This window comes from Rosa rugosa, chromosome 1, assembly GCF_958449725.1.
Source record: "Rosa rugosa chromosome 1, drRosRugo1.1, whole genome shotgun sequence".
Taxonomy (NCBI): Eukaryota; Viridiplantae; Streptophyta; class Magnoliopsida; order Rosales; family Rosaceae; genus Rosa; species Rosa rugosa.
In genome coordinates, this window is record NC_084820.1 from 17,507,291 (window position 1) to 17,530,354 (window position 23,064).

Genomic DNA, 23,064 nt, shown 5'->3' on the forward strand with positions numbered 1-23,064 from the left:
GATAGGTGGGCTGAGTCCACAAAATATATTAAACGATCACAGTTAAATGACTGCGGTGTAATGAATGACTGCGGTTGAATGGCCGCTGCATAATGAATGAGCAAGGTTGACTAGCCGTGGCATAATAAATAATTGCGGTTAAATGACCACAACATATTAAAGATCTACAAAAACTAGCTGTCAACTTTATGATAGAAGATAACGTAATAAATGACCACGGCCATTTAGTGGCGACATATTGAAGATCTACAAAAGCTAGTTGTCAACTTTATGACAGAAGATAACGCATTCAGATGACTGTTAACAAGTTTAGAGAAATCCACTTGAATGAGAATTAAGCTATTTATTACTGGAATCATCAGTTTCTGAATTTGATTACCCTTAAAAGCAGTTTGAATTTTTAATTTATTTATAATAAATCTAAAAAATCAAGGCTGAGATTGTATATTTTTCTTTATTTAATATTTGGCAGGGCGAAGTGGGCTATGTCCCGGTATGCACACTCAGTGTGCCTTGTCTGGCCTAGCGAGGCGGCGGGCTATTTGCTTGATCAAATGGACGCAACCTCCTAGTGGCAGGATGAGATTGAGTGTCGCCGGATTTATTTCCATGCGGCAACATAGTGGGAAAACTGTGTCTTTTGTAATGATGCTTCTTCGTGATAGAGTTATCTTTCCAGTATGTCACCGTTATGTCAAAGCAAATGGAGTAGCCATTCGTGCACTCTTTGCTAATTGGTGCTTGTTAGAATACATAGATTTTATGGAGAATCTTGATATTATTTCAGGATGTTCTCTTTATGCTTATTGTAATCTGGGGTTCAGGCTTTACGTCCCCCCCTTGTATTCTGCAATTTCATTAATCAAGGCTTGAGGGCAGACGCACCAGCCCCCTTTCAAAATAGTGTTATCATTTACTATAAAAATGACCATATGCATCTTTGTTAGAGGTTCCCGATCAAACGCTCAATGTGATTACACATTTTTTTTTTATCTTCATACATTATCAACATTTCAAACACAATTATCAGTCTTTACCCGCTTTGTTCTATCGCTTTACTTTACCGATATTTTTCTTTCCTGCACTTTACAGTATTATTCTTCACAATTCTGCTATTTATCTTATTGCTTTTATCTTCCTTCTTGTTATTTCCTGCACTTTTACATTCTTGTTCTTTACTTTGCGTGCACTTTTTTTACCTACATCTACTTTTATGTTATTTATTTGATGTCGTTTACCTTATGTTTTTTGCTTTGTGCAAATATTAAGAAAATCATAAAAAAAAATCATCGTCACCTCACTTTCACATTAGTCACCGAGTTACACAACACTAAAATTCCGATTAGTAACCCAATCTGTGTCAAAGTCCTTGCATTCAAAGCAAAGAGAACCCCGTGGCCGAGATCAATCCTTCCTCAGCCCACAATCGACTTATTAGAAGTTAGATAAGCGCAAGATCAACAAACTAGAACAAAACCTCGCTTAGCCTCCCGGTAACAAGTTGGCACGCTTGCGCACACTTCACAAGGCCAAAAGGATGTATGGAATCATCCAAATATCTATCGAAAGTGGAATGTATGGAACTTGCAACAAATATCACTATTGAATCATGTCAATATTGTCAAACACAACCAACTTAACGACTTGATATGCATACCTATAGTTTCACCAACACATAAGTACATAATATGATCGTCCATATATCTTATACGATGTATGGAATCATCCAAATATCTATCGGAAGTGGAATGTATGGAACTTGCAACAAATATTAGTCATTTTTATTTTTTATTTTTTTATTTTTAATATAAGTCGGTTGAAAACATACATACTTACAGGTAGCTTCAAAAACTGAAATTTACCATTTGATAATATATCAATAAAAGTGCATCCACTCCATCAGATCCACACCATTACTAGATCAAGAAACCACCATTAAGCTTAATCTTGCAATTGTACATCACCCCTACAAAATCCAAGAAAGAACACATTCAATCCTCTGTCAAAGAATCTATGAAAACCAACAAGTAATCATCATGCAGGAAGAGTGGTCAGTTGAGAAGCTAAAATAAACTTGCATCATATCTCGAGTGACTTGCATACATCAACTATCTAGATTATCCCAACCTCATCAACAAAGGCATCAAATTTATCCCCCTAAAAGTGATTTTTTAAGCGAAGAATCTATATTACTTCCCAAGAACAAACTGGTTATGCATCTTCCAAAAAATAAGTCAAGCCCGAAGCTGAAAATGAAACAAATTTGAAGTTTAAAGGCACGAGAGCAGAGTGAAAATGAAGTTAAAAACCAGCACTTGGATGCTCAACAGAGCAACTATTCACCAATTAATCATTCAGTTTCTATCTATATTTGATATAGCATCAAACAGCTCGTGAAGTCTACGTCTTTTATGTCTTCTGAGTTGCAACTAACTATTGTAAATACATCTATTAAGAAGCCGGCTCTCTAGTCTCTAGCAACCACGCATAAAACCAAGGCCTCATAAACAGAAGACCGACTGTTGCACCCTATAAAACAGAGTAATTAGAAAAATTTCCGAAGAATACACTGGCCACAAAAAACCAGTCAAGCATCAAGCATGCATGTCATAAGAAAAAGGTAAAACAAACTCAGCTGGGTTACAATGGCGTTTCAGTTTCAAAGGAACTGAAAAGTTTCATTGATCAAGAACAGGATGTGACTAAAAGCAAACAAAAATATAATTTCCAGATGCATGAAAGCAGAGTCATAGTGAGGAGTAAACAACCTGCATTGACAATTGCAAAATCATCCTGAAATTTTGAATGTATACAAATTTCTTAAAACTCTTAAGAGATGGTAACACTTAATTCTATGCTGATCAAACATCAAGCATTAAACATACACAGTAATGCATTAAACTAACAAGTAAGTTAACAAACAATTTCATATGCATGGATGCAGAGTCAAAATGAGGAGTAACTAACCAGCAGTTACATGTAAAGAGCAAGTGAAGGGACTAAACACTAATCCGAAGTAAACTCTCCTCATATGGTATCATCTTGAGCGAATTACCCAGAATCACGCCAAGCTTCTCTTCTTTTTTATGATCAATATCTACCAAACAGCTCCCGTCGGAAGTCCATCTCTGGGCAATAATACTGCTTTCCATAACCATAATAGGTCCCTGAGGAGGATCGGACAGCTTTAAGTTAAGAAGCTTAGTCCACGAGTCACCACCACGCACGTCATATTCTCTCATGACCCAGAAATCGGCAGAGTCACAAGCAGTGATGGGACGACGGCATACACACAGGCATCCTCCAAAAGAAACCCCGAGCAGCGCAGGTAAGAACCCAAGACGTCGCTGAAAATTAGGCAAACGCATTTTCCTGAACTCCTCCCGTAACAAATCAAAGACAAGGATTTCATGATCGAATTCATCCTCCACCCAATGAAGAGCCTCATTCAGAAGAATTCCGTGACCAGTGGCATATAAGGCAGGGGAGTAGCCAGCGACTTGAATACTCTTCCAAACGCGAGCTCTCGATGAAAACATCCAGACCTCTGTCTTCCAAACGGAGGCCACCAAAACTTTGTAGTCATCGGTGGCCGACACACAGCCGACACCAGAAAAGGTAACAGAAAAAAATGAGGAAAATCCAGGGGGGTCAGGTAATTGCTTGAAGAATCTAACCGATGGGTTCCAGATATAAAACAATTTCTCATCAAAAGCTACAAATACCAGACCATTGCAGGAGCCCAGCAGCTTGACAAAACGAACGGGTTGCTGGTGGAAAGGGAGACTGAGCTTTCTAACGGAGGAAGGCTCTCCAAACGACGGCGTATCATCCAAGTGTATGGATTCGAGTTCGAGTGGAGGGGCGTTAATGGTGGAGACGAGGAGTCTGCGGCTGAGGGTTTTCTGCTGACGAGCCGCTTTAAGTTGGGATTCGGCGAATTTGGGATCGGACAGTATAATGAAACGCAGACGTTTTGAAACGGAGGTGAATCGGATTAAGGACTTGACGGGCAACCAAGTAAGGATATTCACTATGATTTCTTCCGGTAGGTCTTCTGTTTCCGCCATTGCACGGTGAGAGCTGAAGCACTGAGCGGAAGAGAGTGAGAGATGCCCTTGCACAGTTTCCGTTATTGATTTATTCTATTTCTTTTGCTCAGGAAAAAAGGAAACGACACCGTCGAGTTGATAACTGTGTAGTTTTTTATTTTATTTTAATAGGCAGCTTAACCTAAGTCAAACTTAAGTTCGTATCTATTCTCTCTCTTCTATTATTAAGAGAACTCACTTTGTTACTTGAAGTGCGCGTGAAAAAACATATCAATTTTTATAGTAAATAATAAAGGGTTTTTGTCCATTTATCCTATTTCTAGAGTTTTTTTTCTTATTTACCTCATTAAGTTTTTTTAATTCCCTCTTACCCAAAATAATTTCAGGAGGTCTTCTCTAATACCCCATTAAGATTTTTATAAATTTTTTTTTAATACCATTTTACCTTCACCTTTGTTACTTAGACAGAGAGAGAGAGAATGGAAGAGAGAGAAACCATAGGACTTCGCCGGAGCCCTGTCACCGGCCGTCGGATTCCGGTCACTGGCCGCCGGAATCTGGCCAACTTTCGCCGGAATCCGGTCACCAGCCGCCGCCCACCGGACTTTTCTGAAAACTTCACCGGAAAGGTTTATTGCCCCCAATAGACCTCTATTGCTCCCCAATAGACGTCTATTGCCTCCTAATAGACATCTATTGCCCCAATAGTCTATTGCCCCCCAATAGACGTCTATTGCCCCCCAACAGAACTTTCAGTCGCCGGAATAAGAACCAATCTCTTTAAATTTAGACAAATAAACTTTGATTAAATAAAAAAAATGAGAAAATTACATCAATTTAAAACGTCTATTGCCCCCCAATAGACGCTTCAACAAACGTCTATTGCCCCAATAGAACCTTTTTTTTTTCTTTTTTCTTTCCTTCTGGGCCTTCTGCATCAATGAAATCAATTCAAAACTTACAAGTAAAGCATCTCTCCTGGAATAATCATATAGCAAAAGGGCCTAGGCCCATTGAAGAACAAAAGGAACTTGGTGAGCTGTTCATTTCCAGCTAGACCAAAGCACGGACCTAGCCGAACTCTCCACTTCCAGCTCAAACTCTCCGGTGACCGGAGAATAAGAATACTGAGCGGTCGGGTACTCCCTTACGTACATCCGATGCACATTGATGGGAGGGAGGAGGAGGAAATGCTTCTGTCCCGTGATCACAACGTAGAGATTCTCGTACTGATCCTTGTGAAACGACGTCGTAGAGCGCTCGTCCCCAATCCACATGTTGACGGCCTCGGGTCCGCAACCTAGGGCTTTGGTGGCGAATTGGATATGCGGATAGCAGTCTGTCGCCAGAGGCGAGTACTCGGAGGGGAAGCAATTGTTCAGCTGCTGCGCGTAGGCCACGAACGCATCGTTTTTGGACGTGATGAGGCGGCGGGCTTCAGGGAAGGGTGTGCGCTGCACGTGAGCGGAGTCGAAGCAGAGGGGGGAGGATGAGGAGGGGACGAGGGCGTCGGCGCGGCCGTGAGGGGTAAGGTGGGGAATCGAGTCGGTCCAGTTCGCCGGAGGTGCCTAGATTGAGCTCCCGTACTTTGATGTGTGTGTGTGTGAGAGAGAGAGAGAGAGAGAGAGAGAGAGAGAGAGAGAGAGGCATGGCATGATGTAATTTTTTAATTAGGTTGAGGGTAAAAATGTCAATTTAGTTTAAATTGGGTAAGGAGGAATAAAAATCTGTTGTTGGGGAGAGTGGGATAACTTTTGCTCATTTTGGGGCTTTAGGTCAAGGACCCTAATAATAAAATACTGCTAGACAGTTAAAAGAAAAAAAAACATATGTTCCCACTAACCCATTCTGCATGTGGATAACTTCCTACTACCTTATTATGCAGATAACTTCCCACTAGCTTATGATGCCTAAACAACGAGAGTAAGTACTACAGGTATGCAGATAACTTCCCACTACCCTATGATGCCTAAACAACGAGAGTAAGTACTACAGTTCCTAAATGATATCAGGGGCTTCGTCTAACCATACATACTCTTCATCATAATCTCTAGCAAGCTGTACTAATTAATTTATGCGCTACACCATTTGATTCTCTAAACACATAAACAACACGAGTCTCTTCAAGTAAAACCTTCATAGGTTATATCATCTATAATCCGTCCAATTGATGATGTACCTTCTGTGGAGGATTTAACAACTGCCACAAGGGACACATTATCACAATTAAAATCAATTCGATTTCCATCCCTTTTTTCCAAAGCAAGCAACATGGCAGTTCTCAGTGCTCCACATGAGCCACATAGATTACACCCTTTACATGCTTGCTAAACGTTCCCAAGCAGCGACCTGTTTCATCCCTCAAACCCCCGATTTGCCGGATAGAAATGCTGCATCTACATTAAACTTTAGACGCCCAGGAGGTGGGAGCTGCCACTATACAGTTACTCTCCTTACCTTCTCTTTGTCTCCCTGATGTAGACTTTTGAATTCAGCCAACAGTTGTGAACTCCCACAAGTAACTCACAGAGGATCGTAGGCCCTTCCTTCCCATAAAAAATCATTTCATTCTCCCCAGATTGACCAAAAGTGTCATAAGGAACACACACCCGTACTTGGAGTTTAGTGAAGAAAGTACATGTCCAAGCCAGTCTGTTACGGACCCTGCCTGTGTGTTCTTAGCCCGTAGCATCAATGGTCCAGCCAGCCACACAGAAGCTGCCCTTGTGCAGTCTTTAAATAAGTGAATATGAGATTCTTCCAGTGCACCAAATAACACAACCCATTTCTCCTAGCTGGAACTTTCTTGCCACATTGCTACATATAGGTGGGAAATTCTTGAGCAATTTCCACATAAAAACTTTTAACTTTAGGCTGTACCATGGCTTTCCATACTCTGCTGCACAAGTCAACAAGAGCAATTCTTGCTATAGAAGATGCCGCTTCAGTTCCTCCTCTATGCACAACATCTCCCTAGCTGCATTGATATCGACTTCTAACTAGTATAATCTCCTACCCACCGGTCACTTGGATGTCTAGTTGATAAAGAAATTTGCATGATCAATTCAACATCGAATAGGGTAAATATATGAGACATGAACTCCTCATTCCAACTACTCGTGCCAACATCAATTAGATCACAAACCCTTCAATTCCTCTAAGCCTTCCATCACCAACACTACTAGAAATCTGTTCATAGACATCGCATGTTTTAAATCGGTCAGACTTGCCCACGATGTAAAAAAGTAATCTAACATCGTTTTACGAAAATACCGATTTAAATGTATGTCATTAACATCAGTTCTTAAAATGACCGGTGTTAAAAGTTTAGTTCGAAAATTTGCGGGAACCTATTTTTGCAAAAAACGCTAAGTTTTTAAGTGAAATGAAGAAGCGGAGACTAAAACTCAAAACTTTCACACTTAGAAAAAAAATTGCGCCCAAATAGAAACAGATCGAAAACCCTAATGTTACTCTCGCTCGACTCCTTCATTCTGAACTCACCCCAAACTGGATCTCCTCCCAAACTCGACCTCCATTCTGGACCCTAAGCTCACTCGAACTCGCCGCCATTCTGGAGCTCCTCATTGCTTCCTTCATCTCCCTCTCTCTCCCTCCCTAGTTTCACAGGTAGCTAGCTCACACAAATCGAGCCATGGCTCCTCCCAGTATTCTCGGTCCTCCCGAGTTCCACAAACCCTCACCCACCACCACCGCTCCGCGCGCCACCCCAACCCAAATCCAAACCCGACTCCAAACCCACCGCCGGCGAATCCTTCGTGGACCTGATGGTGGCGAATTTCAACGACGTCGGAACCAAGCACGACCTCACAATGGGCCTGACGGAGAACGACTCTGCCACGTTTCTCTCCACCGGCAACCCCTGCCTCGATCTCTTCTTCCACGTCATCCCAAACACTCCAGGCGACTACCTCACATCCTCACCGATGGTACTCCAATGGTGGCCAGTGTCGTGTCATTGGCTTCTTCCTTTATCGCAATCACTTCATCTTCTTCACCTTCATATTCTTCTTCGTTTTTAACGAAACTAAGGCACGCGCCGAGTCTGTGACTTTGTTTTGCAGTCACGCCCTTGAGTGGGAAGAAGCACATGGCTCACACAATTGCTCACACCACTCTCGGCCTCACTCAGATTTCTTCTGTCTTTGAAGCCCCAAAGGTTTTGCTCTGCTCCGTTTCGCTAAAATATTTGGAATTCTAAAATTGCTTGGCATGTATGTGTTATTTGTATAGAGATTTTGTTATCTGGATTAGTTTTTGGTGTTAATTTTAGGAAAATAAAAATCTGATCTAGAACTACTTTGTAGTTGTTCATGATTGTTCTTATTAGTTGTTTGATTGATCTTGAGCTTTATATATGTAAAGGATCGATCTATTTTGATGTGGTGATTCGATTTTTGTGTTTATGTGATTGACTTTTGTGGAATTGAAGCTATACATAATATGTGAGCAATTTGATTTGATTGTAACTGGATTTTGTTGTGTGATGTATTGATTTGATTGTGATTTATGAAGCTCACTTTTGCGACGAAAGAGATTGATGTAACAGAATGGAAAGGGGCAGGTGTTGGTGTTACGCAGAAGGACTTGGCGAAAGATCAGAACTCGAAATTCGAAAATCTGATATTGAAGAAGCTGGATTCCTGTTTGGGTGGGGTGTTGGCTGTGGTCTTGACTGAGGAGGACTTCACAGGAAAGTCTGGCTAGTCTACGGTTGTTAGGCTTCCTGGTCTTGGCTCGAAGAGGGTTGGCTTGTTTGGGCTTGGACAATTTGGTTAGTCTACAGAAGCTTTTAAGGGTCTTGGGGAGGCTGCAGCAGCAGTGGCAAAGACTACTCAAGCAAGTGATATTGCTATGTGCTTGCTTCCTCGGAGGGGCTTTCTGCGAAATCTTGCAAAGCTTCTGCGATAGCATCTGGTACTTTGATACAGAAATTTTTTATTCTAGGTTCAACTGTTCAAGTTATGGTGATAGTTGTTATAAACAGTGTGGAATTGCTTGACTTGTTGTAGGAGCAGTTTTGGGTATATATGAAGACAATAGGTATAAATCTGAGTCAAAGAAACAGCTCTTAAGTCTGTGGACATTCTTGGTCTTGGAATTGGACCTGAACTTGAGAAGAAGCTAGAGAATGCTCAAGATGTTGCTTCTGGAATAATACTTGGGAAAGAGCTCACAAATTCACCTGCCAATGTTCTCACACCTGGTTCGTTTTAGCTTTACTATTGCCATTTTGGTGGGCCATACTTGTAATTTTTATGTTGATTGAGTTATATCTAGTATTGGATGGATGTGATGATAATTATGTTTTCAGGGAAACTAGCAGAAGAGGCCTCAAACATTGCTTCCTTATATAGTGATGTTCTACATGTAGAGGTTCTGGGCTGTTGGTTGGGCTGATTGGGAAAAGGTGAAGTTTTCAAAGGTTGAATTGCTCCCAAAAGGCTTGGAAATCCGGTTTCAATTGCTTGCAATAGGCTTGGAAATCTGGTTTCTTTCACAGAAGGTATGGCCTTCAGCAATATTAGTTGCTCTGTTTTTATTTTCCTCCAGTTCAATATTGCTATATAATCCCAGACTTGTACAAGTCATAATCTTTGCTACATAACGATGATCTACTTTGTCAAGAAAATTGGTTTATTAGATTAAATAAATATGTTGGATCAATTGAAACAGAGTTCCTTAATCTTTTATCATTCATTTACTTTCCGGTAACATGGATCCATTGACACCTGCATCGCGTAAGGGATTTGGATGGATATCAAAGTATCAAACTATCTGCTCACCTGCGAACCATACAAATCAAGCAAATTGAAACTTGAAGGGTTAGTTTATCTTGGTTCCCTCGTTCTTCATTGTCCGAGGCTTAGTTTTGCATTTTAGGAGGAATAGGAGAAAGTGTGTTGAAACTTGGAAGGTTAAGCCTGGTCTGTGTGAACTGTGAAGCTATGTAGCGTAGAAGATCTAATGCAGGCAGAAGCCCCAATATTCGATACAGAAATTAATCACTACTTAATCTGGCCTTCTTTTTCTAGTGAGGCTTACCCTAAACCCTTTCAACTGGATTGAATTGTTCTCAAGACTTTGCTTTATAATTTTTTTCTTTTTATTGACGAAAAAAGATACAAGTGCCCTAAAATGCCTGTGTTGCTAGCTTCAATCGCATCATTTGCTGCCAGAAAAAGGCTGCTGCTTCTCCTTCTCCTTTACTCTAACAAGTAAGCAATTAAAATACCTTACTCTAACAAGGAATGCCATGATCCATAAGAATGTTATATATATGAGTCCCTACTCGTGTTCCTGCTCCAACTCCTATATCAGAAGCTACATATGCTCTGACAATACGCTTTCTATTCTATACAGCTCTCCTTTTATTATTCCTACAGCTACTCTTAGTCCTCCCATTAACTACAGCCAAGACTACGCCTCTATACCCTATGGAGGTCATTTATCTCTAGGGGGTAATTTCTGTTGTATTTTGTTTTTCGTTGAATTAGGCGCAATCCTTAATTCTTTATAAAAGATATAACCAGTTCCATTTTATCTACTGGGTGGTCATGCTAGATCTTTGTGTTGATAAATACTGTACTTCTTGTGTTTCTCCAACAATATGGTTTAATTAAGTTCTTTGTTTTCACAAGTGATAGTGGTGGGAAGTACATGATTTTACATGCTATAGCTGAATAGTTATTCCACGTGTTCTGTTAGCTTAATGAGCACTTTACTGGTATATCTTGCAGGGGGATGAATTATCTGCATGAGCATAAACCTGAAGCAATAATTCATCGAGATCTTGAGCCCTCGTATGATCTTTCTCTTTTTCTCTCATCATGTATCATGGCTGTAGTGGTTAATAGATGTGAACTAACATAGTTGAATTTATATACTGCCTAATTAATTTGAAATTTGTTAATTTTAGGTCTTGATTCTTGAAGAACAACCAGAATGTGACCCATAATTATTTGTTTATTAGGTTTTAGACAAAAGTGAGTGGGGGTCAATTTGGGCACAAATTGATAATTTCTTGTCTTTCTTTGGCTCTTTTTCTTTAGTTGCGTTATATTTGTTTTAACAGTGGATTTTATTCATATTTGCTGAGCATGTAAATCGTCATGTACTTATATGCTGGCTTGAATCATGCACATCAATAACTAAATGGTTGAAGTTTCTTAATTGTTTGTGAGTAAGATATAATGCCATGATCCATAAGAATGTTATATATATGAGTCCCTACTCGTGTTCCTGCTCCAACTCCTATATCAGAAGCTACATATGCTCTGACAATACGCTTTCTATTCTATACAGCTCTCCTTTTATTATTCCTACAGCTACTCTTAGTCCTCCCATTAACTACAGCCAAGACTACGCCTCTATACCCTATGGAGGTCATTTATCTCTAGGGGGTAATTTCTGTTGTATTTTGTTTTTCGTTGAATTAGGCGCAATCCTTAATTCTTTATAAAAGATATAACCAGTTCCATTTTATCTACTGGGTGGTCATGCTAGATCTTTGTGTTGATAAATACTGTACTTCTTGTGTTTCTCCAACAATATGGTTTAATTAAGTTCTTTGTTTTCACAAGTGATAGTGGTGGGAAGTACATGATTTTACATGCTATAGCTGAATAGTTATTCCACGTGTTCTGTTAGCTTAATGAGCACTTTACTGGTATATCTTGCAGGGGGATGAATTATCTGCATGAGCATAAACCTGAAGCAATAATTCATCGAGATCTTGAGCCCTCGTATGATCTTTCTCTTTTTCTCTCATCATGTATCATGGCTGTAGTGGTTAATAGATGTGAACTAACATAGTTGAATTTATATACTGCCTAATTAATTTGAAATTTGTTAATTTTAGGTCTTGATTCTTGAAGAACAACCAGAATGTGACCCATAATTATTTGTTTATTAGGTTTTAGACAAAAGTGAGTGGGGGTCAATTTGGGCACAAATTGATAATTTCTTGTCTTTCTTTGGCTCTTTTTCTTTAGTTGCGTTATATTTGTTTTAACAGTGGATTTTATTCATATTTGCTGAGCATGTAAATCGTCATGTACTTATATGCTGGCTTGAATCATGCACATCAATAACTAAATGGTTGAAGTTTCTTAATTGTTTGTGAGTAAGATATATATACCAGAAATATATTGCGGGATGATTCTGGGCATCTGAAAGTTGCAGACTTTGGGGTGAGCAAGCTACTGATAGTCGCAAAGACAGTTAAAGAAGACAGGATTTTGGCATAGATCATGGTTTAAGATTGAGAAAATAACCTGCTGCCTGTTATTAACTGATAAGCTGTAGGAAGTTATAACTTATAATATACCGTCATTTCATGGTCAATCCTTTGAGGAGTTGTATTATTGGCATGCAAGTGCCCATTAGCTCAGTTACAGCCATTCAATTTTTTAGATTATACAAGTTCTCATTGAAATCTTATTGTAAGTCTAAGAGTTTAGAGTATTCCAGGTTGCAGATGAACTTGTAGCAGAGTTTTCTGACCCTATCAATGGTGTCACATCCCCTGATCAAATTGACGAGGTGCGCATTGAAGTGGTTGATTATATACAGAGTTTGATGTAGGAATGTGACTGCCAAGATGTTTTTTGAGTAAGGCTAGCTAGTTTTGGCTTTGAAGCAAAGCTTGGTGTAGAACTTTTGTACATTGTTGCTCATATGTTTCCAAGCTAGCTTTTGTAAGTTTAGGGGTTTATTTTGTGAATTATGTTGAATCATGAATTTGGAAAGAAAATTAATGGGAAAGCCCCTTATTTTGGATGATGAGAAATGCAATTTTTTTCCAGCAATAGCTAAATGCAAACTTTTCACATCATGCTTGTCAAAATGAAGTGAAGTATATTAAAGCATAATAAAACAGTAATGCCAAGGAAAACGAAGTCAGTTGAGAGATTAGAAATCAGTATCAAAAATGAAATCGATGTCCTATGATTATCAATATATCGAATTGTAACTCAAAACCGATGTAATCAAAACTACTGCACATCGATTTCTGATCACCAAACCGTAATCTATTATGAACATACAAATCACCTACCATGGAGCAAACCGATGTGTGGTCAAAAGGTGAACATCATTTCTGAATAAAAAAATGATGTAGAATAAAGATACAGACATCGTTCCTAGGAAAATAATGTGGCAACCTACATGTAAAAATGGCCACGAACAAACAATACTCATGGGAACTGATGTCTACAAGTGTACTGGACATCGCTTCTGGAATAGAAATCGATGCAAATGTTCATGTAGGTATTGTTCGACATATACTTTATTAAGCATAAAATGTGAAAATATGAAGAATTAGACATACCTAACATACAAAAATATGATGATTATAACGATTATACATCGATTTATTTTTTAGAATCGATGTTGGTTGTTGTCTGGGACATCGGTTAAAAACGCGCTTATACTGATGTCTATATCTTTCTCTACACCCACTAAGACATCGGTCGAAAATTAGTTTAACATCGGTTCTGAACTGATGTTTATGAACAAAATTCTAGTAGTGCAAAGAGATTCGTTGAAAGAGTATGGCCTCGAAATCCACGTGACATTCCAGACATTTATATTCTAATCGTTACACCTGAAAACGCAATTCCCTCTTTAACATCTCCCTTCTTGCCACGATGCTAATTCTTCACGCATATGAGGGTGTCTTTCCAAACGCGGCCTCTTGGAAGTGGGAGTTGGGGTAATACTTAGGCACTTAGGCTTGTACATGCGAGCAATGAGAGAGTTTGAATTTTGTACAAGTCTCCATCCTTGTTTAGCCAAAAATGGGAAGCTGAAGCAATACATATGTCGGAAGCCCAAGCCGCCCTCCGATTTAAGTACAGATAGCTTCTCCCATGAAACCCAATGTATCTTCTTCTCCTCTTTTTCCCCCACCAAAATGAGCTATGCACTCTTGCATCTCTTCACACAGGTGTTGCGGAAGCTCAAAGCAACTCATCAAATAACTTGTAACCGCCTATTCCCCTACTTTGATCAGAAGCTCTTTCCTGGCGCCACTTAGTTTCTTTCCTTCCACCCACTCAACTTTATGCACACCTTTTCCTTGACAAACTTAAAGCTTTCTGCTTTGGAGTAGCTGACCATCCTCGGCAAGCCAAGATAGTTATCGTTGTAGTTTAGGTCGATAACTGTGTAGGTTTTAGGAAGTGAAATATGATTAACTAAATAAACAGCCTAGATTTGATCCCTCAAGATATTTAGCCTCAAGTCCTCAACTTTAGATTATTTTAATTATTCCAAGTGATGGACATTGTGGGTGCAATTTAAGAGAGTCAAGTTTATGTTTCAAGATATATAGTTGATGAATTATTTTTGCCCATGTTTCTAACTCTAAATTCTGTCATTTGGGAAGACTCTTCCATTCTCCGCAGCGAATGCTCTTCTTTTTTATCAAGTTGGTCCTCAGTCGTTGACGATCTTGTGATTCTCCTTAACATACAAAGCTATAGTAAACCTAACAATAGTGTAATTGAATGTCAGTTTCATCTTTCCTTCAGCTAACAGATTCAAAAAGTATGAAACAAGCAACTAGAACTTGACTGTACAGAGCAACCATTGATTTCAGGTTGGTCTGTGGCATCGTGTTATAGCTTGAGTACTCTCTCCATATCGAAATATTGAACCATGTCAATATTGGTAAACACTGTAGATTAACAGAATAAAATGGATCAAACACATTGATCAATCATAAAGCTTACTAGACAAGCAAGTCAAGAGGGTTCCAGATTTAAACAAACTTCAATGACATGAAATATATAAATTATAGTTGCACCAACACATAATACAATAATCTACATTCCTCTTCGCACAATATAAAAGTTAATCAAACAAGAGAAATATAACATTGGCAGAGCTTATCATTGTCGAAACTTAAAACAAAGAACGAATCTGTCAGAGTCTCAGCCACTGAACATAGATATATTAGGTAGCTGCTAAGGATCCTAAAACTGAAATTTTGAGAAATCTCATAATCACTAAAAGTGCATCCTTTTCACAGGTCCACACCACTACTAGAATGAAGCCATCAATTCGTACATCCGGAAACCCCTACAAAATCCAAGAAATAACACATTCAATTAACAGTCAAAGAATCCCAGAAAACCAATTAGTCCATGACCACCAAGGAAGAATTTTGCTTTAGGAGCAGTTCAACTGAGATAAAATACAAAAGAGCAAACATTTAAAGAACTTAACTTTATTTAACAACGTGGGAAGGGTTGAACAGAAATCAAGAAAATGAAATCGTCCAACCTCTTCACGATCACCAAAAATTAAAAAAATTAAAAACTTCTGCTCCCTCCAAAATCGGCATCATGTGTAAATTGGCTTACATTCCATCAACTATCTAGGATTCTAGGCTCCACCAAGTAACCTCATGACAAAGGCATCAAATTTATCCCCTAGAATTATTTCTTTTTCTTCTTTTGAGATAAATGTGAAGAATTCAGAAACTCTCCGAATACAAACCAGTCATGCATCTTCCAAAATATCAGTCCACCCTGAATGCAAAAATTCAACAGATAAATAATCTTCAAAAGGTAAAACCATAACGAATGCAGCCTCTTCAGTATAACAAACACCATAACAAATATTCAGTTACATACATATCTAATACTAAGAGACATGGGAAAATGTCAACTAAGGATTGTACATAGATATATTAAATAGCGGACTCTCTCATCTCTAGCAACCACACATAAACCAAGACCTCCAATTAATCCATAAGATTGACTGTTTAGATTAATGCAGAGTGATAAGCAAATTAACCATGAATAAACAGGCCAAACAAAGCCAGTCAAGCATTAAACATCCATGGCATAAGAGAAGGGTACAAGGAACTCAACTGATTCAGAACCACTTTTGACTTCCAAATGCATGGTTTAAGATGAGTAGAAAATAAACAAACAGTTTTCAACTGCATGAACCAGAGTCAAAATGAGGAGTAAGTGACTAACCATCTCTCATTTGAACAAAGAGCAAAGATTCTTCCATTTCAGCTTCCTGAGGCCTTCTGATGGGTTTCGAGTATCTGGACCTGCTCTTTCTTTTCAACTGGATGATAACTACTAATCCAAAGTAGACTCTCTTCATATTCAATCATACACACGCGAACCCCCTTAAGCATATACCGCCCAAGCTTCTCGTCTTCTTTATGATCAATCTTTATCAACTTGGACCCCTCGTCAGTCCATCTCGCGGCAACTGTACTACTTTCCAGAACCAAGAATTGTCTGGAATACAAGGGCAACTCAGGCGGCTTTAAGCTAAAGAGCATAATCCATGAGCCACTGACGGCATATTCTCTCATGACCCAGAAATCAATAGAGTCAAAAGCACCATCCGGAAAACGCGATACACACAGGCACCCTCCACAAACCCCAAGCTTGCTGAAAGTCTTACCGTCACGGTCGAAATTAGGCAGTGGCATTCTCCGGAACACCCCGTCTTCCAAGTCAAAAGAAACTATTTCATCCTTGTTGTCATCGACGTAGTTTAGCCAATGAAGTGCATCATTCGAAAGAGTCCCCTGAAGATCTAGTAGAAAAGGGATGTTTAGGCAAGGGGGTTCAATCTTCAGCCAAATGTGAGTTCTCAATGAGAACATCTCGACCTCTATCTCCTCTTCACGAAGGTCATAGGAGGCAACCAAAACTTTGTAATCATGGGTGGCGGACAAATAGCCAACGCCATAAAAGAGTATCACATTTTCATCTAAGGGAAAACCTGGATCAGGTAATTGCTTCAAGAATCCAATGCATGGGTTCCAGATATAAAACAAATTCTCATCAACAGCTACAAATACCAGACCATTGCGGGAGCCCAGCAGCTTGACACAACCGCCCGGTCGTGGCGGGAAAGGGAAGCTGAGCTTTCTAACGGAGGAAGGCTCTCCAAACGACGGCGTATCATCCAAGTGTATGGATTCGAGTTCGAGTCGAGGGGCGTCGGTGGAGACGAGGAGTCTGCGATTGAGGGTTTTCTGCTGACGAGCTGCATTGAATTGGGATTGGGCGAATTCCAATAATGGAGTGCAAGCGTTTCGAAACGGAGGTGAATCGGATCAAGGACTTGACGGGTAACCAAGTAAAGATATTCACTATAATCTCTTCTGGTAGGTCTTCTGTTTCTGCCATTGCACCAAAACGAACATGACAAAGGAGGAGCAGGAAGGAGGCGATGAGAGATTTTATGATAATGGAACGTTGTCGTCTTGTTAATAAATCTTCCTTTCACTTCCGTTTAATAAATCATAGCCTCTTAAACATTTTGCCTTTGTTTTTAGAAATTTCTAAAAGGGTCAATAAATAAAAACTGGAAAATAAAAGGAAAGGAAATGGATGGTGGGTAGTTCATTTCAGTTTTATGGTTAATATAAGTTTTACCCTTTCAAGTTTCAACCTTTCTTGATAAAAATGTTGTTCTTCTGCATATTTATAGACTATGGCTGCTTAAGAATTTACCTAATTATATAAGATTGTAGAAAACAATGATGGTCAATTTTGACTAACTTTCTAAGTTATAAGAAATAAAATTGAGGGAGAATTGCACAAATGGTCACTCAACTATAACTCATTTGACACTTTAGTCACTCAATATTCAAATATATCACTCTGGTCACTCAACTATTACTCTGTCAATTACTTTAGTCACCGAATGAGCATTTTATCTCACTTTAATCACCAAACGACTTTGGGTGTCCAGATCAAAGTGGAGGAGCATGTGGTTGGGTTGTCTTTGGGCTCAAATCCCAGCCCTAATCTCGGAGAGGTCGACAAAGGAGGTGGACGTGTGGCTACCTTCGAATTGGTCGGTATGGGAGGTTGGCCGGCCGGCGCCGTTATTGCTTATGACGGTAATTCTAACTTGGGGGCAACTAGGTTTTGTTCTTGATGGACTTTGTGGGCTGATGGTTGGGCCCAGGGCTTTGCCATTGATCTTGGGCCTGCTTTCTCTTGGGTCCAGAATAACTAATGGGTTTTTGTACCCATTATTTAGTTAGTTTCCTTTTTTGAATTTGCTAGCCTATTACTATGCATTACTAGTCCATAGTTTAATAGGCTTTCTTTAATAAGTGAGCATGGGAACAATCAAATGATTGGACCTAATCTATGTATCGCTGTGGTACCACCACAAACTTTTTATCTATCCATACATGGTAGATGGAAGATATATAATGGCCCTTTCTGGCTTGAGTTAATGATATATCGACATGAGTTAATGATATATCAAAAAAAAAAAAAAATCTCACTTTAATCACCTCTTCCATTCATCCTTATTCAGATTTCTCAATTTTTCACAATTGGTTGGTCGAAAATATCCTTGGTATTGTGGTAAATATTTTTTTTTCAATGAAAAAAATTAACGAAGTGACTAAAGTGAATAACATAGTTAAAGTTGAGTGACCAAAGTGATATATTTAAAAAGTGAGTGACCAAAGTGTCGAACAGGTAAAAGTTGAATGACTATTTGTGATATTCTCCCTAAAATTGATTATGCCCTTTGGAGAATTAGAAACTTTCATGAAATCAAAAAAGAGGAAGGTGTAAGAAAATCCTTCATGCGTACGATTTTTTCCTATTTAGTATTTACAAATGGAAAAATGGAAGACTTTGGATCTCGATCAAAACATAGCATTTGAGTTTGGAATAACCAAAATTAAATATTAGTTGCGAAAAATTATATATTAGATTCTTATATATTTACTAGTCTCAAAACTATTGTACACATGAAAGTTTCTAGACAAGTGAGGGTATCAAATTGAAAACCAAGTTAACGAATTTCATTCTCACATAATCAAAACTGAGATCCAATATTTTATACAAACCTATGTAAAATTTCTGAAGAACCAAACAAGGCTGTGTGTGGAAGGAACAACTTTCCCCCTTATTTTTCCTTCATTCAGGAAAGTATTTGGCCCAAACGCAACAAATAAACAAGTTTCCTTTCTTGATGCTTACTTTTTGCGAACCAAACGTGACAAATCTAATACGGCAATATATCCACTTACTCTTGCATTAATACGGAAAATCTAAGCAAGAACACATAGGTATCAAACCATGCATATGAAAGGCATGGACCCTATCTTCTGCTTTAGGATTAGAACTAGTCTAATGTGAACAAGAAAATAGAGTGGAAAGCTGCAAGATTAAGGTGAACTATTTAGAAAAATATTCCAAGAACACACTGGTCATGCTGTCCGAAATTGAGTCAAGCCTGAAGCAAAAAATGAACAAATAAATAATCTTCAAAGGCAATAAACCAGTTCTTGGATGGGCAAACGGAGGAATTAATCCAATTATTCTTCTTGTTTTTTGACCTTCTCTTCCAACCCATCATGATCAATTGATCATCATTGAGTCAGAGTCGATACTCTTCATATTCCAACAAGTCAAACCCAATCCTGTCAACTATATACTGTCCGGATTTCTGTTCTTTATGACCAACCCTGATCACCTCAAAATAATTAGCTTTCAGCACAACTACACTACTTTCCATAACCTAGCATAGTGGCATATATGCTAGGTTATGGAAAGTAAACAAGCTAGATGACCGAGCTCAGGTAGATCAAATCGTCGTTGTGGTTATTGGTGTAGAAAATCTGGTAAGTTTCAGGAATCTTTTTGTGACTTAGCATAAGACTGAGGCTCGAATCTTGAAACAAGGATGAGCCATATCACTAAGTAGTCAACAAGTTATGCTCAAGCACGTTCACAGTTGAAGTTGGCCAGTACCACCACTAGTACAGCCTCAGACGATTCCAAATAGACTTGTGCATTTACAGTTAGCTTTGTGAGTCTCCTTGCATACTAATGAAGAAAACCTAACAGAGTTACAGAACCATATACAGGTAGCTTCAAGTGTTTGGTTTTGATCTTTGAACATTCTTTTCCACCCCCTGATAATCATGAAGCCAAACTAGACTCCTTTTATTCAATTATGTCAAACCGAATGCTCTAAAACAATATTCATATCACCTACCAGACGACAATATTATACATATGAAAACCCTACAAAACTATGATGGAGTAAAGAGATGACACATAAATAACGGTGTTTGAGTTCCAAAGGAATCAAAAAGTTTGATCAATCAGTAACAGGATGTAACTAAGAAGTAGATGAACAATTAAACAAATAATTTTCAAATGCATGAAAGGATAGTCAAACTTAGGAGTAATTAGCCAGCACGCAGAGCAAATCAGGACTAATCAGTAATCCTAATAAGTAGACTCTCTTCATATGGAATCATGCTAAGTGAGTTTGAGTCATATTCATATACATGCCAAGTTCCGGTTCTGCTTTATGATCAATCTTTACCAACCAGGTCTCGTCGTCAATCCATTTCTTGGCAATTGTACTACCTTCCATAGCCAAGAAACCTGTGGATAGGTTATCAGGCGAATCAAAAAAGTTAAAGAGCTTACTCCACGAGTCATAGACGTCATATTCTCTCTAATGCATTTCCAGACATGTGTTCTAATGCTATATAAAATCAATAGGAAGAACAGAACTAAGGACAATAAATCAGAAACAAAAAAGTTAATTGCAGCCCCTTCGGTATAACAAACAAAGGTAGAAACCATAATGAATATTCAGTTATATACATATATAATACTCCAAGAGAAATGGGATCACCAATCCTATGCTGACCAAGAGAGATACTTGAACCTTTTATGCCTTCTAAGGGTCAACTAACGATTGTACATAGATCTATTAAATAGCTGACTTCCCTCATCTCTAGCATCCACACATAAAACAAGACCTCCAATTAATCCATAAGACTGACTGTTTAGATCAATGCAGAGAAAATGAGCAAAATAAACTGGCCACACAAAGCCAGTCAAGCATTAAGCAATTATGGCATAAGAGAAGGGTACAAGGAACTCAACTGGTTCACAACCACTTTTGACTTCCAAATGCATGGTATAAGATAAGCAGAAAATGAACAAACAGTTTTCAAAAGCATGAACCAGAGTCAAAATGAGGAGTAAGTGACTAACCATCTATCATTTGAATACAAAGAGCAAAGATTCCTTCCATTTCAGCTTCCTGATGCCTTCTGATGGGTTTCGAGTATCTTGACCTGCTCCTTCTCTTCTACTGGATGATAACCACTAATCCAAAGTAGACTCTCTTCATATTCAACCATACACATGCAAAGCCCCTTAACGATATACCGCCCAAGCTTCTCGTCTTCTTTATGATCAATCTTTATCAACTCGAACCCCTCGCCAGTCCAATTCGCGGCAACTGTACAACTTTCCACAACCAAGAATTCTCTGGAATACAAGGGCAACTCAGGCGGATCAGAGAACTTTAAGCTAAAAAGCATAATCCATGAGCCACTGAAGCCATATTGTCTCATGACCCAGAAATCAATAAAGTCAAAAGCACCATCCGGATAACGCGGTACACACAGGCACCCTCCACAAACCCCAAGACTGGTGGAAGTCTTACCATCATGGTCGAAATTAGGCAGTGGCATTCTCCGGAACACCTCCTCTTTCAAGTCAAAAGAAACTATTTCATGCTCCTCTTCCTCGTTGTTGTCGGGGTAGTTTACCCAATGAAATGCATCATTCAAGAGAGTCCCCTGACCACGAAAGAGTCGAAAGTCGGAGCGGCAAGGGGATTCAATCCTCTGCCAAATGTGAATTCTCAAGGAGAACATCTCGACCTCTAACTCCTCTTCAGGAATGCAATAGGAGGCTACCAAAACTTTGTAGTCATCGGTGGCGGATAAATAGGCAACACCATAATAGGGTAGCACATTATCATCTAAGGGAAAACCTGGATCAGGTAATTGCTTCGAGAACCCAATGGATGGGTTCCAGATAAAAAATAATTTATTATCAACAGCTACAAATACCAGACCATTGCAGGAGCCCAGCAGCTTGACATAACCGCCCGGTTGTGGCTGGAAAGGGAAGCTGAGCTTTCTAACGGAGGAAGGCTCTCCAAACGACGGCGTATCATCCAACTGTAGAGATTCGAGTTGAGGGACCTCGGTGGAGACGAGGAGTCTGCGGTTGAGGGTTTTCTGCTGACGAGCTGCTTTCAATTGGGATTGGGCGAATTTGGGATCGGACAATATAATGGAATGCAGGCGTTTCGAAACGGAGGTGAATCGGATTAAGGACTTGACGGGCAACCAAGTAAAGATATTCACTATAATCTCTTCCGGTAGGTCTTCTGTTTCTGCCATTGCACCAAGACGAAGAATGACAAAGGAGCCTCCGAGATGAAGCACTGAGCGGAAGAGAACCGACTCAACTGAGGCGGAGGATCCAGAAACAAACATAGAAACGATGTCGTCCCCTTAATACATCTTATTCAGGGGTAAAATGATCCTTTCACTTCCGTTTATCCTTTTTATTTTCTCTTTTTGTAATATTATTGAAAAATAATGATCTGTTCAAGTAAATCCAGAATTTTATGTGTCTGGCCTAAACTCTAGGTTATTTGACCTAGTTGTAATATGGTTTAGAAATTCTCGGAGATATTCATAGATATCCGATTAATTGTACGATTATCTTTCTTTGTACAACTCTGATTCTATGTCTTGTAATCCTATATATAAAGAGATCTCTATTATCAATGAAAACACGACTTAATTCTCTCCCAATTTTGGTTTTCCTTAAACATAATCATCAATTTCGGCCAACTGGGGAAGCTATTGACAAGTAAAACTTTTTGTTTTGAAGCACTATGAAGAGGCTGTGGGCACTCCAACAGCTTCCCTATATCTTGATTTTTCTTCATTTTAGGGAAAAATTTAGCTGTTTTGCTCCAACAGATTCTCTATAATTATCTCTAAAGTAGAGATAGTGATGAGAGAGAAAACAAAATTCCCTATATTTACAGCAATCTGTAAAATTTTAGGAAAGGATTTAGTGAAGAATTATGAAATCTGTAAAATAGAGAATCTGTTGGAGTTGGAATGTTGGATCATAAA

At 39.0% G+C, this 23,064-nt stretch overlaps 3 protein-coding genes, 1 long non-coding RNA gene and 1 pseudogene across 6 annotated transcripts; 1 reads left to right on the plus strand and 4 right to left on the minus strand.

Moving 5' to 3' along the window:
• Window positions 1–1,839: 1,839 nt before the first annotated feature.
• Window positions 1,840–4,151, minus strand: LOC133727435 (F-box/kelch-repeat protein At3g06240-like). The gene is made up of 2 exons (XM_062155016.1): window positions 2,968–4,151; window positions 1,840–1,966 (listed from the first exon to the last, which is right to left on the minus strand). The coding sequence occupies exon 1, from the start codon at window positions 4,068–4,070 to the stop codon at window positions 3,000–3,002; it is 1,071 nt and encodes a 356-aa protein (XP_062011000.1). The 5' UTR covers window positions 4,071–4,151; the 3' UTR covers window positions 1,840–1,966; window positions 2,968–2,999.
• Window positions 4,152–5,010: 859 nt separating this feature from the next.
• Window positions 5,011–7,625, minus strand: LOC133715931 (lysine-specific demethylase JMJ32-like; annotated as a pseudogene).
• A 613-nt stretch (window positions 7,626–8,238) lies between these two features.
• Window positions 8,239–12,849, plus strand: LOC133721804 (uncharacterized). 3 transcript variants are annotated; one of them, XR_009852343.1, is made up of 7 exons: window positions 8,239–8,990; window positions 9,086–9,279; window positions 9,388–9,898; window positions 10,814–10,876; window positions 11,756–11,818; window positions 12,217–12,328; window positions 12,546–12,849. It is a non-coding gene; the product is annotated as an uncharacterized LOC133721804 (long non-coding RNA). The 3 variants fall into 3 exon arrangements; XR_009852342.1 differs by having other exon boundaries at window positions 10,814–11,818; XR_009852341.1 differs by lacking the exon at window positions 12,217–12,328 and having other exon boundaries at window positions 10,814–11,818.
• A 2,375-nt stretch (window positions 12,850–15,224) lies between these two features.
• On the minus strand, window positions 15,225–17,167 carry LOC133721815 (uncharacterized). Its single transcript, XM_062148551.1, has 2 exons — window positions 16,067–17,167; window positions 15,225–15,610 (listed from the first exon to the last, which is right to left on the minus strand). Exon 1 carries the CDS (start codon window positions 16,714–16,716, stop codon window positions 16,105–16,107), a length of 612 nt encoding a protein of 203 aa, XP_062004535.1. The 5' UTR covers window positions 16,717–17,167; the 3' UTR covers window positions 15,225–15,610; window positions 16,067–16,104.
• Window positions 17,168–20,149: 2,982 nt separating this feature from the next.
• LOC133716014 (F-box protein CPR1-like) lies at window positions 20,150–22,410 on the minus strand. Its single transcript, XM_062142775.1, has 2 exons — window positions 21,110–22,410; window positions 20,150–20,488 (listed from the first exon to the last, which is right to left on the minus strand). Exon 1 carries the CDS (start codon window positions 22,408–22,410, stop codon window positions 21,151–21,153), a length of 1,260 nt encoding a protein of 419 aa, XP_061998759.1. The 3' UTR covers window positions 20,150–20,488; window positions 21,110–21,150.
• Window positions 22,411–23,064: the final 654 nt, after the last annotated feature.